The 21,559-nt window shown below is 54.2% G+C and overlaps 1 protein-coding gene across 3 annotated transcripts in view; it reads left to right on the forward strand.

Moving 5' to 3' along the window:
- PLEKHA6 (pleckstrin homology domain containing A6) overlaps nucleotides 1–16,988 on the forward strand; it is a 139,478-nt gene extending 122,490 nt beyond the window's left edge. For 2 of the 3 annotated variants that reach the window (XM_064593957.1, XM_064593959.1), the window contains 10 exons: nucleotides 154–265; nucleotides 853–992; nucleotides 3,260–3,488; nucleotides 3,705–3,811; nucleotides 5,086–5,262; nucleotides 6,458–6,625; nucleotides 6,720–6,853; nucleotides 7,371–7,516; nucleotides 12,296–12,419; nucleotides 13,100–16,988. In XM_064593957.1, coding sequence (XP_064450027.1) covers nucleotides 154–265; nucleotides 853–992; nucleotides 3,260–3,488; nucleotides 3,705–3,811; nucleotides 5,086–5,262; nucleotides 6,458–6,625; nucleotides 6,720–6,853; nucleotides 7,371–7,516; nucleotides 12,296–12,411 — 1,329 coding nt within the window. In that variant the 3' untranslated portion in view covers nucleotides 12,412–12,419; nucleotides 13,100–16,988. The remainder of the gene's footprint in view (nucleotides 1–153; nucleotides 266–852; nucleotides 993–3,259; nucleotides 3,489–3,704; nucleotides 3,812–5,085; nucleotides 5,263–6,457; nucleotides 6,626–6,719; nucleotides 6,854–7,370; nucleotides 7,517–12,295; nucleotides 12,420–13,099) is intronic. The other variant, XM_064593958.1, reaches the window with a different exon arrangement.
- The last annotated feature ends 4,571 nt before the right edge of the window (nucleotides 16,989–21,559 follow it).

Raw genomic sequence — 21,559 nt, forward strand, 5'->3', positions numbered from 1 at the left:
CACGGGGAGGATGAATGTGCGGAAGGGATGTGTGAGCGTGTGCACGCGTGCAAGGCTCCTGCCTCCTGCTGGCCCGAAGGGATGCGGGCGTGGGGGGGAGGCTGGGGCACTCCTCACAGCCACTTCCCTTGACCCGCTCTTGGGCGGTTTCAGAATGAGGTGCTCAACCGGCAAATCCAGAAGGAGATCTGGAGGATCCAGGACGTGCTGGAGGGGCTGAGGAAGAATAACCCATCCCGGGGCACAGACACGGCCAAGCACAGAGGTGGGTACCTTCTCCACCAGCCTCCTGAAAGGCTCACCAGAAATGCTCTGGGGCCTCTGGCATCCACCCCACATCTGTCATACTCATCGCGCTCCAGGCCCTCACACTGTGCGCAGAGCTAGTCAGGGCCTTCTCGGGCCTCTGGGATCTTCCCCTAGGATGGTGGGTAGGGCTCCCTTTGTCCTCCCCCTCCTCCCAGAACAGACCAGGTGGGCCACTCAGAGATGTTGTTGACCCTGATAGTCTAGATTCCTCCCCAGAAAGGGTCAAAGAGCTCCTGTGCCTCTCCACCCCCACCCCCACCCAAGCCCATGGGCCGGGTGGTGATCTGAAGCCCTGGGACTTTGGGCTGGCTTTCTTTAATGTCTCAGAGGCAACAGTGTTCTTTCCATCCATCATCTAGCCCCTGCCCAGCATGCTTCTCCACGGCCAGCCTGCATCCCAACCTCTGGAATAAGTCCCTCCATCAGGCCCGGGTGGCCCTGAAACCTCCCTCCCAAGTCCCTGAGTCCTCCCCTGCCTCCTCCACCTACGGAGCCCACCCCTAGCCCATCCATCCCTCATCTCTCCTCTCTGCTTGCCCCCAGGAGGACTTGGCCCCACGGCCACCTACAGCTCCAACAGCCCCGCCAGCCCTCTCAGCTCCACAAGCCTCACCAGCCCCCTAAGCCCCTTCTCACTGGTGTCCGGCTCGCAGGGGTCCCCCACCAAGCCCGGGTCCAGTGAGGTAAGCTGAGAAAATGGAGTAGAAGGTAGGTGGGGGAGGGAGGGAGGACCAGGTCCTCGTTGGCCTGAAGGACACAGACTCTGTGTCCATCTCTGCCCCAGAGGCCTCCAGGCCTAGTGCTTTGGCTTTCTGTCTAAGGTGGTCATTCTTACACCCAGTCTGGTGAACTTCCTTCCAGATTTTTCCTTTACTTGCTCTCATCGGCATTTGTCATCTTTAGCCTCCTTCTGGGGAAGTCTCTTCCTGAACTCCAGGACAGTTAACAAAGATACCCAACACTTAGTAGGAATTTAAATCCAGGACTGTTCCAGCATGTGAGAGGGTTGAGGGTAGGCATGGGGAGCAGTTTCCTAGCTGGTCAATCAGCAGGTGTTTACTGGGGCTCTACATGGGGTGAGGGATGGGGTGAGGCCCTCTCAGAAACATATATGCGCATGCCCAAGGCCCTTCTCCCGGGGAGTCCAGTGTCCAGGGGGGACCAAGACCAATTTATAGAAAGCAGCCAGCCTCTGGAACTTGGCAGTGTGTGTCTCAGTGTGGACCGTAAATGCCCTGGTGTTCCAAGGAGAAGGTGGAACTTTCATTGGGACAGATAGAGGAACAAGAAGCATCACAGACAGGAGAGGGGGCAGAAGCAAAGACACAGGGGTGCAGATGTGCCCAGGGTGATGGTGAGGCCAATGAGCAGAGAGCTGTGGAGAAAAATTGGGGAAGAGTGGGGAGTGGTGCACAGGTCGGGGCTCTGCCAAAAAGAGCCCTGAAGCTAGGCTGAGAGTTCACTCCGGAGCTGGAGCTCCCTCCAGGCTGCGGGTGGGAGTTTGGGGGTCCAGGGGCCCACCCCAGGTCCCCACGATGTCGTCTGTCCCCTGCTAATGCTCTTTTCTTCTGCTCTCACAGTGGCTGGTCTCCTTCCTCCTAATGCTCTGGCTTCTCTCTGCCTCAGGAGCCCGGCCCACCGCGGCCCCCCCTCCCCAAAGCCTACGTCCCCCTGGAGTCTCCTCCAAACGTGCCGCCACTCCCTAGCGAGAGCCGCTTCTGGCCATACCCCAGCTCCCCTTCCTGGCACCGCAGTGGCGAGCCAGCCAGGGGTCAGGTACCCAGCACCCTTGGGTCCTGGAGGGCAGGGGCGGAGGGAGCGGGGCAAAGGGTCAGGCGAGGGGACCAGGCAGGACATGGAGCCCTTTTTCCCCCGTTGCAATATTAATTTGCCCACCGCTGCCTGGTCAGACTCTAGGATAAGGAAAGGGATGGCAGAGAATGCTTTCCCCTTTCTGCCTTCTGTGGACAGAGGGAAAATGAGTGTCGCCCCACCCCATGCCCGGGCTTCTGGGCAGCCCCTGGCTGTGAGTGGTGGTGTGCCCCACCTCCTACCAGCACGAGCAGGCAAGGGAAATCGAGGGACCCGCAGCGACGAGTGCCATTCCAGTCCCTTCCTGCCCGCCTCAGACCCCAGTCCTTCCATGCTGTCTGTTTCTCTGCCTTGTGTGTCCTCTTGGGTCCCATCGGCCCTGGGGTGTAAGCTGCCCTGTTCTGGCTCCCCAGCCTCTCTCGCCAGGTGAGAGGTACAGTTAGGCTGGGAAGAGGTTGCATGGTGAGTAGTCCTGTGTCTAAAATCAGGAGTCATCTTTTCATCCTGGCTCGGCTGCTGGGATAAGCACAACCCTGAGGGGCTGCCGGTGAGCGGGGCAGAGAGGCAGCGTCACCTCCGCTTTCCAGACGAGGGGAGGCGAAGGGCCTTACCCATGCTCTCTCACTGGACTCCAGCTGGTGCTTCTGGCCTCTGGCTCAGTCTTTCTGTGTGTCCCTCATGAAGACTTAGACTCTTTGGCTGCACCACGGGAGTTGGGGGGGTTGCCGATGCTGTCTGAGGCCCCTTTTAGTCTCATGATTCTGCAAGCCCTCAAGCTAAGTGCACATTTCTGTCCCCCAGAATCTTGGTACCAAAGCCCACCTGGTTCTCTGGCTCAAGTTTTGGGTGAGATCGACAGAATCCTCAGAGATCCTCAGCCTTGTAGCGCCCCCCTCCTCCAGCCTTCCTCCTCTCTGGCTCACAGCAAGTCTGTGCTTCTTGGCGCTCACCAAGAGGCCTGGTCAGGTTGAGGGGCCTCTCTGCTGGGCCTCGGCTGAGGGCCTCCTGGAAGCCCTGAGCCCTCACAAGATGAGCTGGCATTGGCCAGCCTTAAGGTGGCATGGGTGGGAGGCTCCATGGCGTCCCTGCCCACTGCCCAGCTGACACACTTAGAGTCTCCTCGTCCTATGTTTTCAAGGGTTTGTGCTCCACCCATTGCAAAGCAAAGAAACATCCCCGAGGGCCAAGTTCCCAGCAGTCCCTACAGCATGGACCGTCTTCTCCTTTTTTCCCCCAGCCCAAGGCAAGCCATGAGCAGAGCAAGAAAGACCCCCACCAGACATCACCCCTGGATACTGCTAGAGACACCAGCCTTGTGCCCACCAGGCAAGAGGTGGAGGCAGAGAAGCAGGCAGCTCTCAACAAAGGTACTTCCTGTCCCATCCTCCCCTAGAAGGAAGGCCACGGGTCAGAGAGGAGCCCGGAGAGGTGCTCCTTCACAGCCAAAGAGAGCGAGTACCCACCCATCCTGGGCCTTTCATCTGTGCCACAGATGGGACTGAGCCTCCTCAAAGAAGCAGGCTCCCCGACTCTCTGCCCTCCTGCTCTCCACAAGGCCTACTGGCTGTTCTGTCTCCCTACAGTTGGCATTGTGCCCCCTCGGACAAAGTCGCCCGCTGATGAAGCGCTAACTCCATCAAGGGTGGTGAGGAGGAGTACCAATGGGCTCACCAATGGACTGTCCTCCCGGGTGAGTACAGCCTGTGGGCGCAGAGGCCCGGATGGGCCTGAGCTGCGCTGGGGGCCCAGGGGCCTATGTGTGTCCACCCATCTGTCCACCATTCAAGAAACCCAGGGCGGGAGGAGGAAGGCAGGACAAGTGGGAGGAGGGCAACAGCCCCACTGGAGAAGTCTTCCATCAGGTAGACATATCAAGGGACAAGGAAGATACACATAAGAAAGATAGAAGAGGGGCGTCTGGGTGGCTTAGTCGTTAAGCGTCTGCCTTCGGCTCAGGTCATGATCCCAGGGTCCTGGGATCGAGCCCCGCATTGGGGCTTCTCCCCTGCCTGCTTCTCCCTCTGCCACTCCCCCTGCTTGTGTTCCCTCTCTCGCTCACTCTCTCTCTGTCAAATAAATAAATAAAAATCTTAAAAAAAAAAAAAGCAAGAAAGAAGAATAGCAAAATTATTTTTTTTTAAGATTTTATTTCTTAATTTGAGAGAGAGAGCATGGGCGGGGGGGTGGGGTGCAGAGGGAGAGGGAGAAGCAGACTCTCCTGCTGAGCAGGGAGCCCGATGCAGGCTCCCAGGACCCTGGGATCATGACCAAAGCTGAAGGCAGACGCTTCACTGCCTGAGCCACCCCCCAGGTGCCCTTCACAAAATTATTATAATGTGCCAGCGATGAACTACAAATCCAGCAAAAATCAGCGATCAGAGTCAAATGTGCTGACCTAAGGCAGTAGACTCATTTCCTGGGGCTGCTGGGAAATTAACAAAGCCCCCCAAACTTGGGGGCTTAAAAACAACAGGAAGTTTATTCTCTCACAGTTGTGGAGGCCGGAAGTGCAAAATTGAGGTGTCAGCAGGGTTGGTTCCTCAGGAGGCTCTGAGGGAGCATCTGTCCCATGCCTCTCTCCTAGCTTCTGGTGTTGCTGGCCATCTCTGGTGTTCCTTGGCTCATAGACACAACACTCCAGTATCTGCATCCGCCTTCTACTCTGTGTCTTCTTCTGTTCTGTCTCCTATAAAGATACCTAAGATTGGATTCAGGGTCCACTCCAATTCCCGATGATCTCTTCTTGAGGTCCTTACCTTAATCACATCTGCAAAGACCCTCTTTCCACATCAGGTCACATTCACAGGTCCAACGGGGTTAGGACGTGCACATATGTTTTAGGGGCCCTTCTTTAACCCACTACAGACAGGCTTCCCAGAGAAAGGACACTGAAGGCATTAGGGCAGATGAGGAAGCTGGAAGTGGGGGATGCACACCCATCAGAGCCCTCTTCTTCTGCTGTAGCAGGAGCGCCCCAAGAGTGCTGTGTTCCCTGGCGAGGGCAAGGTCAAGATGAGCGTGGAGGAGCAGATTGACCGCATGCGGAGACATCAGAGCGGCTCTATGAAAGAGAAGAGGAAGAGCCTGCAGCTCCCGGCCAGTCCTGCCCCTGACCCTGCTCCCCGGCCTGCCTACAAAGTGGTAAAGTCCTCCCAGCCACCCCCAGCCCGTGACCAGCCTGGACAGGGGCAGCTGTGTGGGGGGTATTGAGAGAGGGGCTGGGAAGACCCAAGCTGGGCACCTGGGAGAACGGGGACGGGGGGTCTCTCCCCACTAGGCCGAAGATATACTGCAGCAAGCGTTCCTTGCATGTGTTTAAGGAAAAATAACTCACAAAAAGGAATGTATTGATGATTTTAGGTGAAAAGAATTATACGAAATTCATTTAATAGAGAATGGTGCAAAATTCAGCACCCAGGGATAGCCATCACTTACACGTTTCTAGAGCATTTTCTGTGTATTTAGCACTGGGCCGGGTCTACCGAAGGTAATCGTAATAGCACACTGGTGCATGGCACCGTGCAGTTCTCGAATCTCACATTATTTTGTTTAGATCTTTCAGCAATGCCAGCTTAGGAATTACCACCCCTGTCTTAGAGATAGGGAAACACAGTCAGGAGAAATTAAGGATTCTTGGACCACATGGCTATCGAGTATGGAGCTGGGAGTAGCCCCAGGCATCTGCCTAATTTTTCTTTCCACCACATTTCGGAAATACAGGAAAATTATGATCAAAAGTCCTACCCTCGGGCGCCTGAGTGGCTCAGTTGGTTAAGCGACTGCCTTCGGCTCAGGTCATGATCCTGGAGTCCCTGGATCGAGTCCCGCATCGGGCTCCCTGCTCGGCAGGGAGCCTGCTTCTCCCTCTGACCCTCCTCCCTCTCATGTGCTCTCTCTCATTCTCTCTGTCTCAAATAAATAAATAAAATCTTTAAAAAAAAAAAAAAAAAAAAAGTCCTACCCTCAAACAGCTTACACTCTCCTTGGTGGATTGGAGCTTCTATAATAGGAATCCACTAAAGATCAATGTAGGACACACTAGTCCAACTGCCTAACATATATGGCACAGACTGTGAACACAGGGTACAGCCAGATGGGAAGTAATGAGTCCCGATGAGACATATTGATGAGATTTGTCCTCTGGGGGGGGGGGGGCAGGCTTTGGACAAGCAGCATGGAAGGAGGATAGCTGTCCCGCAGTGGGAACGGTGGGGTGGCGGCCAGATTGGGCGTGATGAGCAGGGACAGTGAGGACACGCGCCTGCTCAGGGCTGCCTGGAGGCACGGGTGGCAGGGGACAGAGTCCCTGTGTGGTCACGGTGCTGCTGTCCCCTAGGTGCGCCGTCACCGTAGCATCCACGAGGTGGACATCTCCAACCTGGAGGCAGCCCTGCGGGCAGAGGAGCCTGGTGGGCAGGCCTACGAGACGCCAAGGGAAGAAATTGCCCGGCTTCGCAAAATGGAACTGGAGCCCCAGCACTATGATGTGGACATCAGTAAGGAAGTGAGTGAAGTCCAGGAGGGCAGAGGGGGAGAAAGCCTGGGGGGGGACGTGGGGAGGGGATGGAATGGAGGTGGTGACCTAGGTCCCTCCCCAGCTCTCCACACCAGACAAAGTCCTCATCCCCGAACGGTACATTGACCTGGAGCCTGATACTCCCCTGAGCCCCGAGGAGTTGAAGGAGAAGCAGAAGAAGGTGGAGAGGATCAAGACACTCATTGCCAAGTCCAGGTAATGTGCCTGGGTGAACCTCAACATCCTCTGCCCACCCTGGCACGTGGGGCACCAGTGCCCCTGAATCCAGCACCCCGACCCATGCCAGTGGGAGCCCTAAGGCTCCCCAGCGGAGGGCAGACGGAGGCAGTGGCTCAAGGCAGCGGACCAGGCCCAGCCCTGCGGCCAGGGCAGGGATGCTGTCACTGCGTGCCAAAAAGACCTGCTGCGTGCAGGCGCATGCTGTCATCAAGACAAACTGAGGGGTTGCCCTCTGGTGACTTCTCTTCCTCATCAAGGCTGCCCTAAATGGTCACTTGAACCTTCTCATTCATTTTAAGACATTGCAGTAGGGGATCCCAAAATGTGTGTTGCCAGGGTCCCACTCCCCCCTGGGGACAGCCTTGCTGGGAACCAGAGCCTGCCCACTCACAGGCCTCTGGCCACCCTGCCAACCTCAGTCCACAGGCCCCCCCCAAGCCAATTGGACCATCCTGTCCCCCCACTCCATGTCTGTGTGTCTGTGCCTCTTCAGTATGCAGAACGTGGTGCCCATCGGCGAGGGGGACCTTGTGGACGTGCCCCAGGACTCAGAGAGCCAGCTGCAGGAGCAGGAGAAGCGGATTGAAATCTCCTGTGCCCTGGCGACCGAGGCCTCCCGCAGGGGCCGCATGCTGTCTGGTGAGAGGGGCCGGGCCTCGCTCCTCCAGGGAGACTGGCTGACCAGGTGCAGGGGAGGAAGCTCAGTGCTGCGACGGGGCTAGGGACAGAGAGGTACAGGGCCAGGGAGACTTTCCTCAAGGTCAGGATGAGCACTTACTGAGCACCAGGTACTGTGCTAGGCTCAGCGGGGTGCAGACAGGCCCGAGTTGCATCCGGGAGCTCAGAGCTGGGATGACCCTCCTATAGCCGCTCTATGGAGGAATGGAGGAATGGCCAGAGGCCATGCAGGCAGCCAGGGCACCACCCTCCCTGGGCAGCTTAAGGAAAGGCACGGCAAAAAGGCGATCCCTGAGCTTGGTTGGGAAGGATAAAAGTATTACCAGTCGTGGAGTGGGGCCAGGCACTGCAGGGCACCCTCTCACTTCCCATTCTGGCTGCGTGCGGATAGGAAGGTGAAGGTGGGGCAGGTAGCCAGAGTTGAGGGCGATGCAGTCACCACCCTGCCTGGTGACCCAAACCCACTTTTCCGCTAAGAAAAGATGAGCATGAGGAACGGACTTCACGCTGATAAAAAAGCTAGAGGGTCCCGAGCAGTCACCGTGAGGTTGAAGTCAGCCTGAGATGTCTCGCCCCAGGGAAGGTGAGACTGGAATCAGGAAGAAACGGAAGAGACTCTCTTAAGGGGAGGGTGAAGGATAGAGGAAAGACAGTGCCTACGTCATGAAGCCAGCCAGGGGGCGGACTACGTCGTCCTCCTCAGGACAAAAGGTGGTTAGGGCAGAGAGGGAGAGGGAGAGCTCTGAAGTCCAGTCCAGAGGGATGCCCAGGAAGGATGCCAGGTTTGCACGGACTTTGCTAGAGGAGGAGGCGGAGAGACAGGTGTGCTGGCCCACAGAGCAGCCTGGGCGAGGGGCCGGCAACGAGCAGATCGGGACTACGGCCAGGAGCCCGGCGGAAGGGGTGGCATTTCGTGTCGGTGATCAAGAGGGGTTTGAATTCTGGCTTTCGGGGACTCCATTGCCTCATCTGTAAAATTCAAATCAAAATACCTGCCTGGTGGTGTGAGGAATGGCAACAATACATGCTAAGCGCCTAGCACAGTGCCTGGCACTTAGTAAGTGCTCAATAAATGCTGGCCCGATGTGGGCGTGGTGGCGCTGCTAACAGCTGTAGGACTCGCTGACCTAGCAACAGCTGGAGTGGAAGTAGGGTCTGTGTGTGGTTTTTCTCACTATTTGAAATACGGATATTTTTAGAAACCAGAGGGTTTCAGGCTACAACAAAGGGAATTTACGCCTTAAGGAAGAACCTACTGGCGGTTAAGTTCGAATGGACATTAAATGGGCGGCCAGGGAAGACTGCTGGGGGTATTTCAGAGAGAGGCGGTCGGTTGGGCTGGAGTTGAGGACAAGAGAAGGGATGGGCTTCAGACAGTCCCATCCTGCAGCCAAAGGCAGCAGAACCAGTTTGGCTGCACAGAGGCCTCTAGCCCACCTCTCTGTAGTTTAGCTGTAAAATGAACTCGAATCTTCCAAGGATCAAATTCCTCGTGCTCTGGGCAAAAGGCAACTTCCTGTTTCAAGGGTTAGCGCACACAACACTGTTTTTAAAACTTCCCTCTGTCCTCGCCCCAGCCCCTGGCTCTCTCTACTGTCATTTCCCAGCCAAAGGGTCCATGAAAACAAAACCCGTCCTGGCCTCTCAGATTTCCCTCTCGATACACACCAGCTTACATTTCATGGTCTATGCGTTGAAAGCAAACTGTCACTTTGCTTTTGCCAAAACCCCAACTATTTAAAAAATGGCATAGCAGGGCCAGACCTCAGACTTAGCCCACGGTCCCCACTGCCCCTTGGCCTCTGGCCCAGATTCCCAGAGCTGCAGCTCTGCCAGGGACCGTGAGCACCGTGCGTGGGCATAGGTTCAAGCCTGGGACTGTGCGTCTGGGGGTGCCGGGCACGGGCCCTCGTGACAGCACGGCGTGCACAGGGTGGAGAGGCCGTGCCCGAGGGTGGGTGTGTGGCGTGGATGGCGTGCTCAGGAATGCTTGTCGGTAGACCCAGAGCGTGCAGACTCAAGCAGGAGGTATATGGGAAGACGTGAGGTCGTGTGCAGCGTCTGTGTTGGGGGATGTTTGTAGAGGCACGTGCATTTGTGTGTATTCAAGTGCGTGGGTGGAGGGAATGTGTGAGTGCAAATACAGAACTATGTGTGTATATGTCTGCAAAATGTCTACGGACACTGTGTGGAGACCACGATTTATGAGTACGGGTGGTATTTAGGAAGCTGTTGGGGCTTATATATGTGTATGCCAGTGTGCAGTGTAAGGATGGAGGTAGTGTTGATGAATGCACGGATTTATGTGACTGGCTGGTTCTGCAGTCTGGGGAGTGATGAAACACATTTGTGTGTATGTTGGGCACCATGTACACACTGCAATATTTGTAAATATGTATCTGTGCAGGGTGGGTGAGAGCAGGTCTCATGAAGGTGCAGGATGGGAGAGCAGGTGTGACTGATGAGTTATGCATGCAGATGTGGTACTTGCGGACACACGATTTTATTTTATTTTATTTTATTTTATTTTTTTTAATTTTGATTTTATTTATTTAATGACAGAGAGACACAGCGAGAGAGGGAACACAAGCAGGGGGAGTGGGAGAGGGAGAAGCAGGCTTCCCGCAGAGCAGGGAGCCCGATGCGGGGCTCGATCCCAGGACCCCTTGATCATGACCTGAGCCGAAGGCAGACGCCCAACGACTGAGCCACCCAGGCGCCCCAGGACACACGATTTTAATACCGCACCTGTCCGATACATAGCTACTATATATGTGAACTTCAACTATTTCCTTTTTTTTAGGATTGTATTTATTTATTTGAGAGAAGAGAGAGAGAGCATGAACAGGGGGAGGGGCAAAGGAAGAGGGAAAGGCAGGTTCCCCGCTGAGCAGGGAGCCCGATGCGGGGCTCGATCCCAGGACCCCAGGATCATGACCTGAGCTGAAGGCAGACGCTTAACTGACTGAGCCACCCAGGCGCCCCTCAATGGATATATTCCTAATATATATTTAGAATAATATATATATATTCCTAATATATATTTAGAATATTTAGAATATTATATATTCCTAATATATATTTCTGCCTTCATAAAGAAGTTCTATTTAACATAATTCATCTTTCTTGTTCTTGTTCATTTAGTATCATTATAAATATCCTTCTTTTCCTGATCCGTTGAAGGGGTGCCCTCCAGGGCTCTAGTTGGTATAGACCGTAGCTCCCAGATCGTAATGCTTTCAAAGGTATTATATCTGCTTTTTACAAAGGACTTTTATGCCCCAATTGTGCCTTCTTCTAGCTGTCAGTGGGCCTCCCAAGTCCTCTCTCTCCCCTAACTTCCCTGCTTCTGATCTCCCATGGGGTAGACCCCCAGCAGGTCAGCTCCTCAGAAGTGGGTAGAAATAAGAGTAACTGGACTCCAGGGAGCCGGTCTGTGAATAATTGTAAGAGCTTCACCGCATGCACGTTGCAATAGATATTTGGCTTTCTTAAAACAGCTCTGGTTTAGTTTTTTACTTTCTGACAGTTTTAGAAGTCGAAGTTGCCAAATGACTAACCGCTGGGTCTGCGATACAGACATACACACAAATGTGTGTTCTGAAAGCGTTTGCAAATGTATTTGAGTGTGAGGTCACACGTGTATCAGTCCCCATGCAAGAGTACGGGTTTGGAAGTGCACAAACACACATATCTGAGTTGTGTGCAGTGAGAGCCGAATGCTGTTGGATCCCGTGCACAGACTATGTATTCTGTGTGGGTAGATACAGCTTCCTGCTCACGAGAAAGTTTCCACATCTTGTGTATATCTGTGGCTGTATGTATACACGTGATGGGAGCTGCACAGAGCGCAGGGAGGTGATGGGGTCCAGGGCAGGGTGGAGAGCAAGGGACTAGAAGTCAGATGCCAGGATCCTTCTGTTGGAGGAAACAGTGTGACCCTGGCTGAGGTCTGGTTCTCCTCTGAGGCCAAGTGAGCATGTTCTGTCTGCCAGGCTCCTGCCTCACAGCGGCCCTGAGGGTGCCCAAGGGTCTGCAGACTGCAGAGAGCTCATCCCTCCTCATAGGACCCCCCTCCGCATTGGCCTTCCACTTTGCTCTTCTCAGCATGGAATCATAATGATAATAGAGTAAAATCCATTCATTCAAATGCCACCACTTTAAGGTTTGTAATGATTTGTTCAGGGGTGGACCGAAGGTTGCCCCTTCTGGATTGATGGAAAGGGGGTCCCCAGGGATATCGGGGGGCCATGTTTCTGAGACCGCGAGCTGGTCTAAGTTCACGGTACTCGCTTCAACCCTGCCGGAAGCCTCGGTTTGCGTGGAGGTGATTCACGTGGTGATAACTTGGATCTAGTCGCCAGCGGGGGCCTGATGATCTGGGTTAGTGCAGTTTTACCGCACTGTTCATCCTCATCGCCTGCGGAGCACCGCGTGTAAGGTGCGGTCACCTGCTCTTGTACGGATGCGAGTGGAGCCTTGGCCCAAAGGGTCCGGCCTCGCCCACAGACCCACTGGTTCTCAGCAGAGCCTGCAGTGGCCCGGTCTCCTCCTCGGGGACCCTGTGCTCCTCCATGGCGCCTGGGACCGAGGCCAGGTCGGCCTCAGCTCTCCTCTCTGCTTGCATCCTGCCTGGCTCCCCGCCTGGGGAAGGACCTCGCTTGCTCTGGGTGCCCGGCCTCCCCACCCCTGCCACCCCCACCCACCCCTATTCACCTCCCTGTTCATTTCTGTTTCCAGTGCAATGTGCCACCCCAAGCCCTCCCACCTCCCCTGCTTCCCTGACTCCACCAGCCAACCCCCTATCGTCTGAATCCCCACGGGGCGCCGACAGCAGCCATACCATGCGGGTCTGAGCTCTGACGTAAGAACTTTTCTACTGTATTTCGTCCACCGCGGGGAGTGGGACCCCCACCCCTCACCCCCATGAGCCATCTACCCCCCCACACACCTCATTCTGGCATTGCTTCTCCCTCCCCACCCCCCAGTGCACCGCCCCCCCGCCCCCCCCCCCCCAGCCCCATGCCGCTCTCCCCACCCCTCCATCTGCTTGAGCCCGCAGCATCCCCGTCCCAGTCCCTGTCCCCGTGCAGTGCTGGGCCAGCGCCGGCTGGCGGGGCCGCCCCTTGGATGCCGCAGTGCCCGTGGGCTTTGCTTCTCCAGAAGCAGACAGGGACAGAGCCGAGGCCTCCCCTATCCCGCTGTCCGCCAACAAGCCTCTCCACCGCTGTGGAGATACACAGCAGTCCTGCCTCAGAAGCCCCCAGATCTTACTTCTCCCAGATCAGCCCCAGATCTTGCTGTAAATCACAGTACCATGGGAAACTATGGCCAAGGGCTGTGTGCGTTCCTTGCCCCTAGCACACAGCCGCTTGGTATCAGGCAAGTGGGAAAGAGCAGGGACTTCCATTCATTTGCTCCCCTCTTGGGGCTGGGGGCGTGGGGCGGGGTTGGTGTTCTGCAGACTTGCGTCTCCTGGGAAGCTGGGCTGGGGCTGCTGCTCGGCGGCGAAGCGCCCTTCTCACCCGGTTCTCTTCTCTTCAGTGCAAGCTCTGGCCGAGGCCAACGCCGGGAAGCTGCACAGAACCACGTTCTGAAGGCCTTGGCCCCCTGAGGCCCCAGCTCCCCAGCCTGGCCCCCTGCCCCTGCGCGCCCGTGGGAGGGCTGCGGGGAGCCAGGCTGGGGGCCGGGGTTGCTGCCCACATGTTACCTCAGTGTCCACACGGCCCGCACGCCCGGCCCCGAAGCCCTCGCGCCTCAGATGGCGGCCCCAGGCCGGGGCCCGAGATGGCGGGCAGACAGCAGCCTCCGGCGCCCGTGGCCCAGGGGGCTAGGCCCTGGCTGGTGGTGTGAAGGCCCTACTGGAACGTTTCCTGCTGAAGAGGATGCCCTGGTGGGGAGACGCTCTGGGCTCTCTCAGGGTAGGACTAGGCTGAGGAGAAGATGGACGCTCTGCCTCTTCCGGCCCCTCCTGACACCAAGGGCGGCACCTTTTATGTACCTTCCCCCATCGACACCCCCCCCACCCGCTGCCCCAGTTCCCCCCGGGGCTTTGACACGTTTCTGCTTAGGGGTGCTCCTTTGGGGTCCAGTGGAGACTGACCACCCTGCTTGAGCCAAAGACAAGATGACAAGAGCTGGGGAGAGGCTCCTTGGCTCCCAGGGGGGCACAGTGCTGGCTGTGGGTAGAGAGCGGCACGCAGGTCTGTGCAGGGTCTGAGGACAGGTTGAGAAGGGGGAGAGGAAAGAAAGGGAGAGATGCAGGGAAGTGGGAGGACAGGGAAGCGGCAGGACTCATTTGCAAGTAAAAGGGTGAGGCGGAGGTGGAAAGGGGATGTGGGATGGGTGGGTTTCCCTAGGATGGAGCCTTAGCTTAGTGCCAAGTACAGTGCCAGACTGTGGGCCCTGCTCCTGCACCTCGTCCCTCGGGTCCACGGGCCTGCCCACACACTGGCTCCAGGAGGACCCACCAGCGAGCACGGGATGACCTTCAGCTGTAGCCGTGGGGACGAAGGTGTGGGGATGCTGGTGCTGGTGAGCAGGTGGGACGATGGCCCTTTCTGGGTCTGGGCCTGGTGTCTGCCTCCCCCTCCTCAGCTCAGGGGCAGAGAGAAAGACCTCTGTCACGCAGGGTGTCATTAGCCTTGGGGCCTTTCCTAACCATGTTCGGGACATTTTCTTGTCCCCCTGCCCCCTGGAATGTGCTGTGGGTCAGCTGAGAGAGTGCCCCAGAGAGGAAATGCAGCCTTAATCTGGCAGGCTAGATTCTACGGCCCCACCCCGCGTCCCGGGCATCCTCGAGGAGGACCAGGTGGGGCTGCAGGGAAGGACTCCCTCTTCTGGCCTGGCTCTTTCACCATCTGTCTACCTGGGGAGGTCAGTGGAGGAGACACAGAAGCAAAGCTCATTTTTCCTCCTTGCCTTTCATCTGGGGAGGATGGTAGTCAGGGAGGAGGGAGGGGTGAGAGTGAAGCTGGAAAAGACTGTGCCCCTAGGCCTTCTCTTTACCAGAGTTGATGCTCAGAGACTTCGGCCTCCAGTGGCCCCGAGAACAATGACTTCATCTGCCACCAGTTCTCCACTCCTTCACAGCTGGGCCAGTGACTGGTTCATATGCAAGTAAAGATGGCAACTCATTCAACAGATATTTATCGAGCACCTTTTATGTACCAGCACTGTTCTAGGTGCTTAGGATATTCTTGTGCTTCGGAGGGATTGCAGGCTGGGGAATTCCACTTTCCTTTTAGCAGATTTTTTGAACATGACCTTTGGCTACGTTTCCTATCTTTAGCACTGCTCAAGCACCCCACACCTGTTTTCTCCTTCCCCGCCGACTGGCCGGTGAGGTTGGCCCTCTCCATTTTTCCAACACCTTTCTCCATCCACAAGAAACGGCTGTTTCAGGGCCTCCATGCCTTTCCCCTTTCTTTGTCTGTCTCGCCTTTTTTTTTAAGTGGTATTTTTAGAAATACGTGTAAAAGACCAAGGATTAAGGTCTGCACCTCTACCACCTCTCTCTCACCTCTTATTTCATAAAGCTGGCTCTTTATGTTGCTTTACATGCCTTAATATATGTTTGATGAAGATTACACATATTATAGATATATACATAATATATATATTTGTTTGGACGTCTGATCCTTTCCCAGAACTCCTGCCCAGGCCCATTTTCCCTCCTTTACTTTCCACACCATTCCTAGCACGTGTTGGCCACACCCCATGCCTTTTGATCCAAAGAAGGGGAGAAGACAGACTTATTTTAAGACAGATCTATTTTACGCTTTTATTATAAAAGCAAATCTATTTTCAAAATGTGCAATGTCTGAATGGAATCGGCAAATGATACGAGGAGATTGGGCGGCTGCCTCCAGGTCCAACCCTCTTCCCCCGCAGCTTCCTCCTCCCATCTCCCAGTCTGCAAAGGCCTGGGCCCCAGAGCTCACCCGGAGAGCATCTCACCAGGGCAGGACATTCTCTTGGAAGTCCTGGTCTAAGGATTTGATTCCACTGTCAACTCTTGACGACCCTCTAGGGTTACGGGATGTGAAACCTCTCAAAGGAAATGTTTACAGCTGTGTGCACAAAAGTACAGCCCAGCGGGCACCCCCGCCACCCCCGTATGCTCCTGGACCACCTCCCATCACCAATCTGCTGGAAACGGCAGACAGAATGGGAACCTACACCAAACGGCACCAAGAATCCTACTCCCTGACGGAGCCAGGATACAGTGCAAAGGCCAAAAGAAACGGTTTGGGACCACAGGTCCTTCAGCACAGACACATTCGAGTTCCTTGGACTTCTCACACTCTTTGATCCCTTTCTGGTCTGGGTCACATCTATGACATCTGTCTCCTGTGACCTTTCCTCGGGGGGCTGTTGTTAAGGGGGACTTTGGCTCAGTCTGGCATCCAGACTGCAAAGTCAGCTTCCAGACTGAAGTGGGTCCCACAGACAAGGTGACAGCTCGGCCTTGCCCAAGAAGACCCCAGGACTGTCCCCTGGTGGGCTGCCACTGGGGTGCTGAACTCCACCAGCTCAGCCTTCCAAACTGCTTAGTGGCTGACAAAGTAGGCAAGGGGATCTTGCCTCACAAGGATTTGGGCAGAATGGAAGTCTTCTGTCCAGATCTGGAATCAAGGGTTTGGGACTGTCACAGAGCTCATGGCCAGCATTTAAAGCCTGACCTCCCAACTTTGACATGTCCTGGCACCCTATTCCCAGCCTAGAGCATCTTGTTATGAAAGAATGGGGCCCAGATGGAGGCCCAGGGCTAAGTGACCCACCGAGGGGCGGGGGGGACAGCCCTGGTTGCTATTCTGGGGCCTTGCCAATTAGCACATTACCTCCCTGATCATTAACCATGAGGCTGTAATCAAATACTGCTACTGTCACTTTAAAGATTTTTCTGAGGTCGCAAGCTGTGCACACTTGCTCTCCGGCCTTGGTGAGAGGCATGTTCTTGGGGCAGGGCTGACTATAGCAAGACGGAATCGATCCCTTTCCCCTTTAGGCACCCCCCTACCTGGCAGCTCTTAAAACTAAGGAAAATATGAAATATACATATATATACACATATCTATTTATGCACATACTGGGGCCAATTTGATCTGCTAGTATTAGACAATAAACCATACAAGGAAATGTATGATCTCAGTGTCTTTATTTAGTATAAAAGTGACCTTAGAAGAAAAGGTTAGCCAAACAGAGGGCATCTCTGTTGGGGGACCAAACATCTGTAGCCGCCCCATAGCATCTTTCTAGCCAGCGAGCCCCTCCCCAGGGAGGGGCATCCTGAGTATAGGTAAGCATCTGCTTCCCCACTCCCCAGCATTCTTTCTAGATATAAATACTGAAGAATCCCAGTGAGCTCTGCGTTTGTATCTTGCAAGTTTGTATAAACCCAATACAGGAAATAAAATGAACGGTTTGTACAGTGGCGTGTGTCTCGCACTCTGTCCGTGACTGCCTGTGGCTGAGGCTGGTCTTGTGGCTCATGGCAATCTCCAAGCCTGGCAGAAAAGGGGAGAGGGTCTGGGGTCGGGCCTCCCCTGACTAAAAGCAAAGCTGGGTCCGCGATATGCTGCCCACCGTGCTCATCTCCTCTGTCCAGGTAATCTCAAATCAAGGCTTGTCCCAAGGTCCTGTGTGATGAAAGTTACCAGAACAGTGTTCAGATCCTAGGAACCTCCCATTGATCTGTCTCTGAGACAGAGGGTAGAAGAGTAGGAGAAGAAAATTAATTCTTAAGTTTCCTCGACTACTACACAATGGCCTGTATTTCTGCTTTGGGGTACAAGAAGTTGTATTGATTTGGCGAGGGGCATCAGAGAAGCCACCCAAATTATTCTCATCCAGACTCAATGCCTTTGGTTTATGTCCTCAGTGGTTATCCTTTCCGGATCCTCAGTGTGAAGGCTGCTCAATCTGAAATCTTTCAGTGAGCAAGAGTCAAGAAGCCCTGTGAATTCTATGCGGTGGAAAGGACAAGAGAAAGTGAGCCCAGGATAGTGGTAGGCTGCCTCAGCTGGGCCCCTGCAGCATGTCTGGGGAGAGGTGGAGGCATTAATTCGAGGAAGAGAAGAAAACTGAGAAGAGATAGGAACGCAAGGCTTTTCTAATTCCTGATTTTACCTCGCCCTGGTTCTAAGGGCTGATTTCGAATTCTGGACACCTGTTGTCCTTCCTAAAGCGCTAGTAGTGTGTGTGAGTGTGTGAGTGTGTGTGTTTAACAAATAATATGACTATATTTGGGGTTTTGTAACATCCCAGGAGAGCTATAAACCCTGATGTCCTTTGTGAATCAGACAGAATTGGGACCGATGCAGACTCACGACAGAGGTCTCTGGAGCTGGAGGAGGGCACGGGACCGCTTGTGGCTCTCCAGGACCTGCGTCTCTATCTGCAGCGCCCTCTGGGCCAGAGCCAGCGGCTTGGTGAGGAGGCGGGGTGTGAGAGCACCGGGCCCGCTGGGTGTCGCTGTCCCCACAAACAAGGACTGGCTCTTCTTCGAGAAGGATGCCCGCGGATTTCTGCCTGCTGCAACACCTGGCCCAGATCAGCACTCTGATCAAGCCGGGCTGGGGTTGTAAAAGCGGGCGGCAGCCAGGAAACGTAAACGACAAAGCACCTAGCAGAATGCCCCTAAAGGAGTGGTGCTCTCTAACAGCGTGGTCTTGTTCTGTTCTCGGAGAGACGCAGGACGGGTTCAGGCAGGCAACCAGGCTTCAGATCTGCTGCTGCCAGGGACCGGGGGCTATACCACATCTCCCTCATCCCTGAGCCCCCACTGCGTCCTGGTCCTGCTCCTTCTAGCTGCCTGAAGATGGGTCAGGTCACTAAAATTCTTGAGCCTCAGTTTCCTGGTCCATGAAATGGGGATATTAACCACCACCTTATGGGGCTCTCAAGAAAGTCAAATGAGAAAATGAATATGAGAAAAACACGTTGAAAGCTCAAATTCATTTACAAATGTGAGGAGGTGGTGGTGACATTGTGTGGGCCCCTTGGCCACCTGCAGGGGCACGATGAGGGAAAAGGGAGAATGTCTCCCAATGTCCCCCTCTTCACTGCCTCCACCGCCTTCGATGAAGACATCTCCAGGGCCCCCACCATCCAGCCCTATGAGATGTTGCCCCCTGCCCACCTCTATTCCTCCAGCTCCCGCATTCTAGAGCCTACATCCTCCTCCCTGGGGTTGCCCCCATGAAGGGGCTCCTCTCCAGGACTGTGGGCTCTGTGGACAAGCCCCTCTGGGCCCAACTCCAGCACCCAGCACCTGCCATCGGAGAATCAGGCTGGGAGAGCCCTGTTTGAGGAGAGTTCAGTTCCTCCAAGCTCACAGATGAGCACCATGGCGTGGGGAGGGGGGGAGGTATTCCTAACTGCTATTTTATGCACCTGTGGGAGCAGTTTAGAACCACATTTGAGAGCAGAAGTCTTTCGTATAACAGCATTTAATAGTATACTATAGTGTCCTAATATGGTAATATTAATAACAATATTATCATAGCTATACTAGAAGAGTAATAACACTGGCTCATTCAGTATTTGCTATGTGCCAGGTACCCGGTTCTGTGCATTTACTCAGCTGTCCTCGTTCTAGCTCTACGTGATAAGTACTATTATCATCCCAGACGCTGAGGCGTGGAAAGGGTAAATAAAATGTCTAAGGTCTCCCGAAGCTACGCTGAAGCGCAGAGCACTCTGACTTCAGAGCCCAAGCTCTTAACCAACCAGTGGTTTTCAATGGTGTGGGGGGGCGGGCGGGGGGGCAATGTGGGGGGGTGTGATAGCACCCCCTAGGGGAAATGTTGGAAATTTGCTGGGAGCTGAGGTTATCTCAGCGACAAGAGGGCAAAGCTCTTACTGGCAGTTAGCTGCAGCAATGCACCAGGTAGATTTCCAAAACAGTAACCGTCCTCCACTCTGCATGACTTTAAAATGTATAACTGAACTAAACGCCTTCCAGTACACGTTGGTCATACTGCAATTCATAATAGTACTAAGAAGTTCTTACCGGCTTCTAAGGGTTTTTTTTTAAAGATTTATTTATTTGAGGGGGGAAGGGCGGAGGGAGAGAGAGAATCTCAAGCGGACTCCCTGCTGAGCGCGGAGCCCCACTCGGAGCCCCATCTCACGACCCTGAGATCATGACCTGAGCCAAATCAAGAGTCCCACACTCAACCCACTGAGCCACCCAGGTGCCCCTGAGCTTTCTGTTTTTTTAAGTCAGTTTATGAATACCTCGGTAAGTTACATGATCATCCTAATGGAGAAGAAACTGAAATGGAATAAAGACATTGTCTCAAAAATGTTGAATAAACCACTGCGCGCATTGTCTGCACACTGTAGTATAACCTCATAAACAAGTACTGTTTATGAGGCTGAGGACTGTTCCGAGGCAGTAGGGTCTCACTGAGCAAGCACAGACTCACTGCAAATAGTTAACGGCGGAGATCCGAGAGAACCAATCATGAAAGCCAAGATACCTGAAAGGCAGGAGATCTCATTAGATCTCCTTAATAGTTGTTTTTAGGGATGATTTCATAGGATTGCCATTCTTGACATTTGTAAAGTTTTTGCAGCCCTGGGACGAACACCGATGTTGTAAGGATTGCGCGTGGAAATGTTTGGGGGACTTGCATATTGTGTGTCTAGCTTTCTCCACCACTGTCCCAGGCGCACGCACGCGCATGCACACACACACACACACACACAGAGGCACGCGCCCTCAGGTGCCTGTATCACGTCTCCCTGGCCAGACCACCCTCCATTCCCCGTTGTCTGTTGGAAATACACAACCTCCAAGGCCCACAGCCGCAGTTTTACCTTAACGCACGACCGAGGACATTTCAAGACAGAGGTCCCTGTGCCGGTGATATGCCCGCGCTACCCTGCTCCGGGGGGCTTGGGGAGCTGTTTGAACAATACACACAGAAGACCCGGTTCATCTGCATTCACAGCACGCCTCCTCGTTGTCTCCACTTTGCCTTGCTATGTTATCCCTCCTTCAATTAAGACTATTTCCCTCTTTCTCTTAAGGCTATTTCCCTCTTTTTATATGTAAGTACATCTGGTCTGTTATTACTTACCTAACATTTCATTTCCTACTGCTCTCTCATTTTCTTGGGGTGGGGTTGTTTTTGTTTTGCAATACAAGGACGCTGGCTTTCTAGTTCTCTTAAATTTAAGCATATTTATTATAAGTAGGTGCAAGCAATCTGCCTGTTTCATTTATGTCTTCTGGGTAAGTCTTGCCTGAGCATTTATATATTGAGAGACAGTGTGCTCTATTATAAATGCTTCTTTTCCTTCTTTATTATAATTAGTGTTTTTAAAAATGGCGTGTGTAGATTGGTCATCTCATCTATGAACTTCATTTCAGGATAGAGGAGACATTACAAAGGGGATGCTGGCTCACAGGGTTGAGAGTCAGGGCTCCACAGCGGCAGAAAGGATGTTAGGAACTATCTACCCCTCTTTCTGCAGGCCTACAGAGGGAGGAAAGGATGCATCCATGTCTATACAGCTGGTAGGTCAACTAGAACCAGGCTTCTGGAAGTGTCCAGCCCTACCCCAAGCCCAAATTCATCTTTCGTCGTCCCTAGCTCAACCTCACTGTCCAAAGCTGGACACCGCTGGGGAAAAGGAGGTGGAAGCCCTCCCTGGGGCACTTTTGCCCTTGATGTAACCCAATCCCGCTCTCCCAGAGACGGCCTGCAACAGGTTTTACTCAGTGACTTGCCGCCCCCTATTGTCTAGTATGGGTACTAGCGCAAAGCAAGGGGACTTGACCTGCAGGATGAATTGAGTGCTTTTCCAAAGAGAAACACGGATTCCAAGTCTTCCCAGAACCCCACTCCCCCCCACCATCAAACCAGGTAAGGAACCTGGGTAGCCCGAGATCCCAGTCCCCTATACGGTCTGAGTTTTGCGGAGGACTTGGAAGCAGCTGAACTCAGCCTCAGGGCGCCGGAGTGGGGGCGCTGGAGGGGTCGGTGGAGG

This window comes from Mirounga angustirostris, unplaced genomic scaffold, assembly GCF_029215605.1.
Source record: "Mirounga angustirostris isolate CCGP_5_RB_7025 unplaced genomic scaffold, mMirAng1.0.hap1 SCAF_6, whole genome shotgun sequence".
Lineage (NCBI taxonomy): Eukaryota > Metazoa > Chordata > Mammalia > Carnivora > Phocidae > Mirounga > Mirounga angustirostris.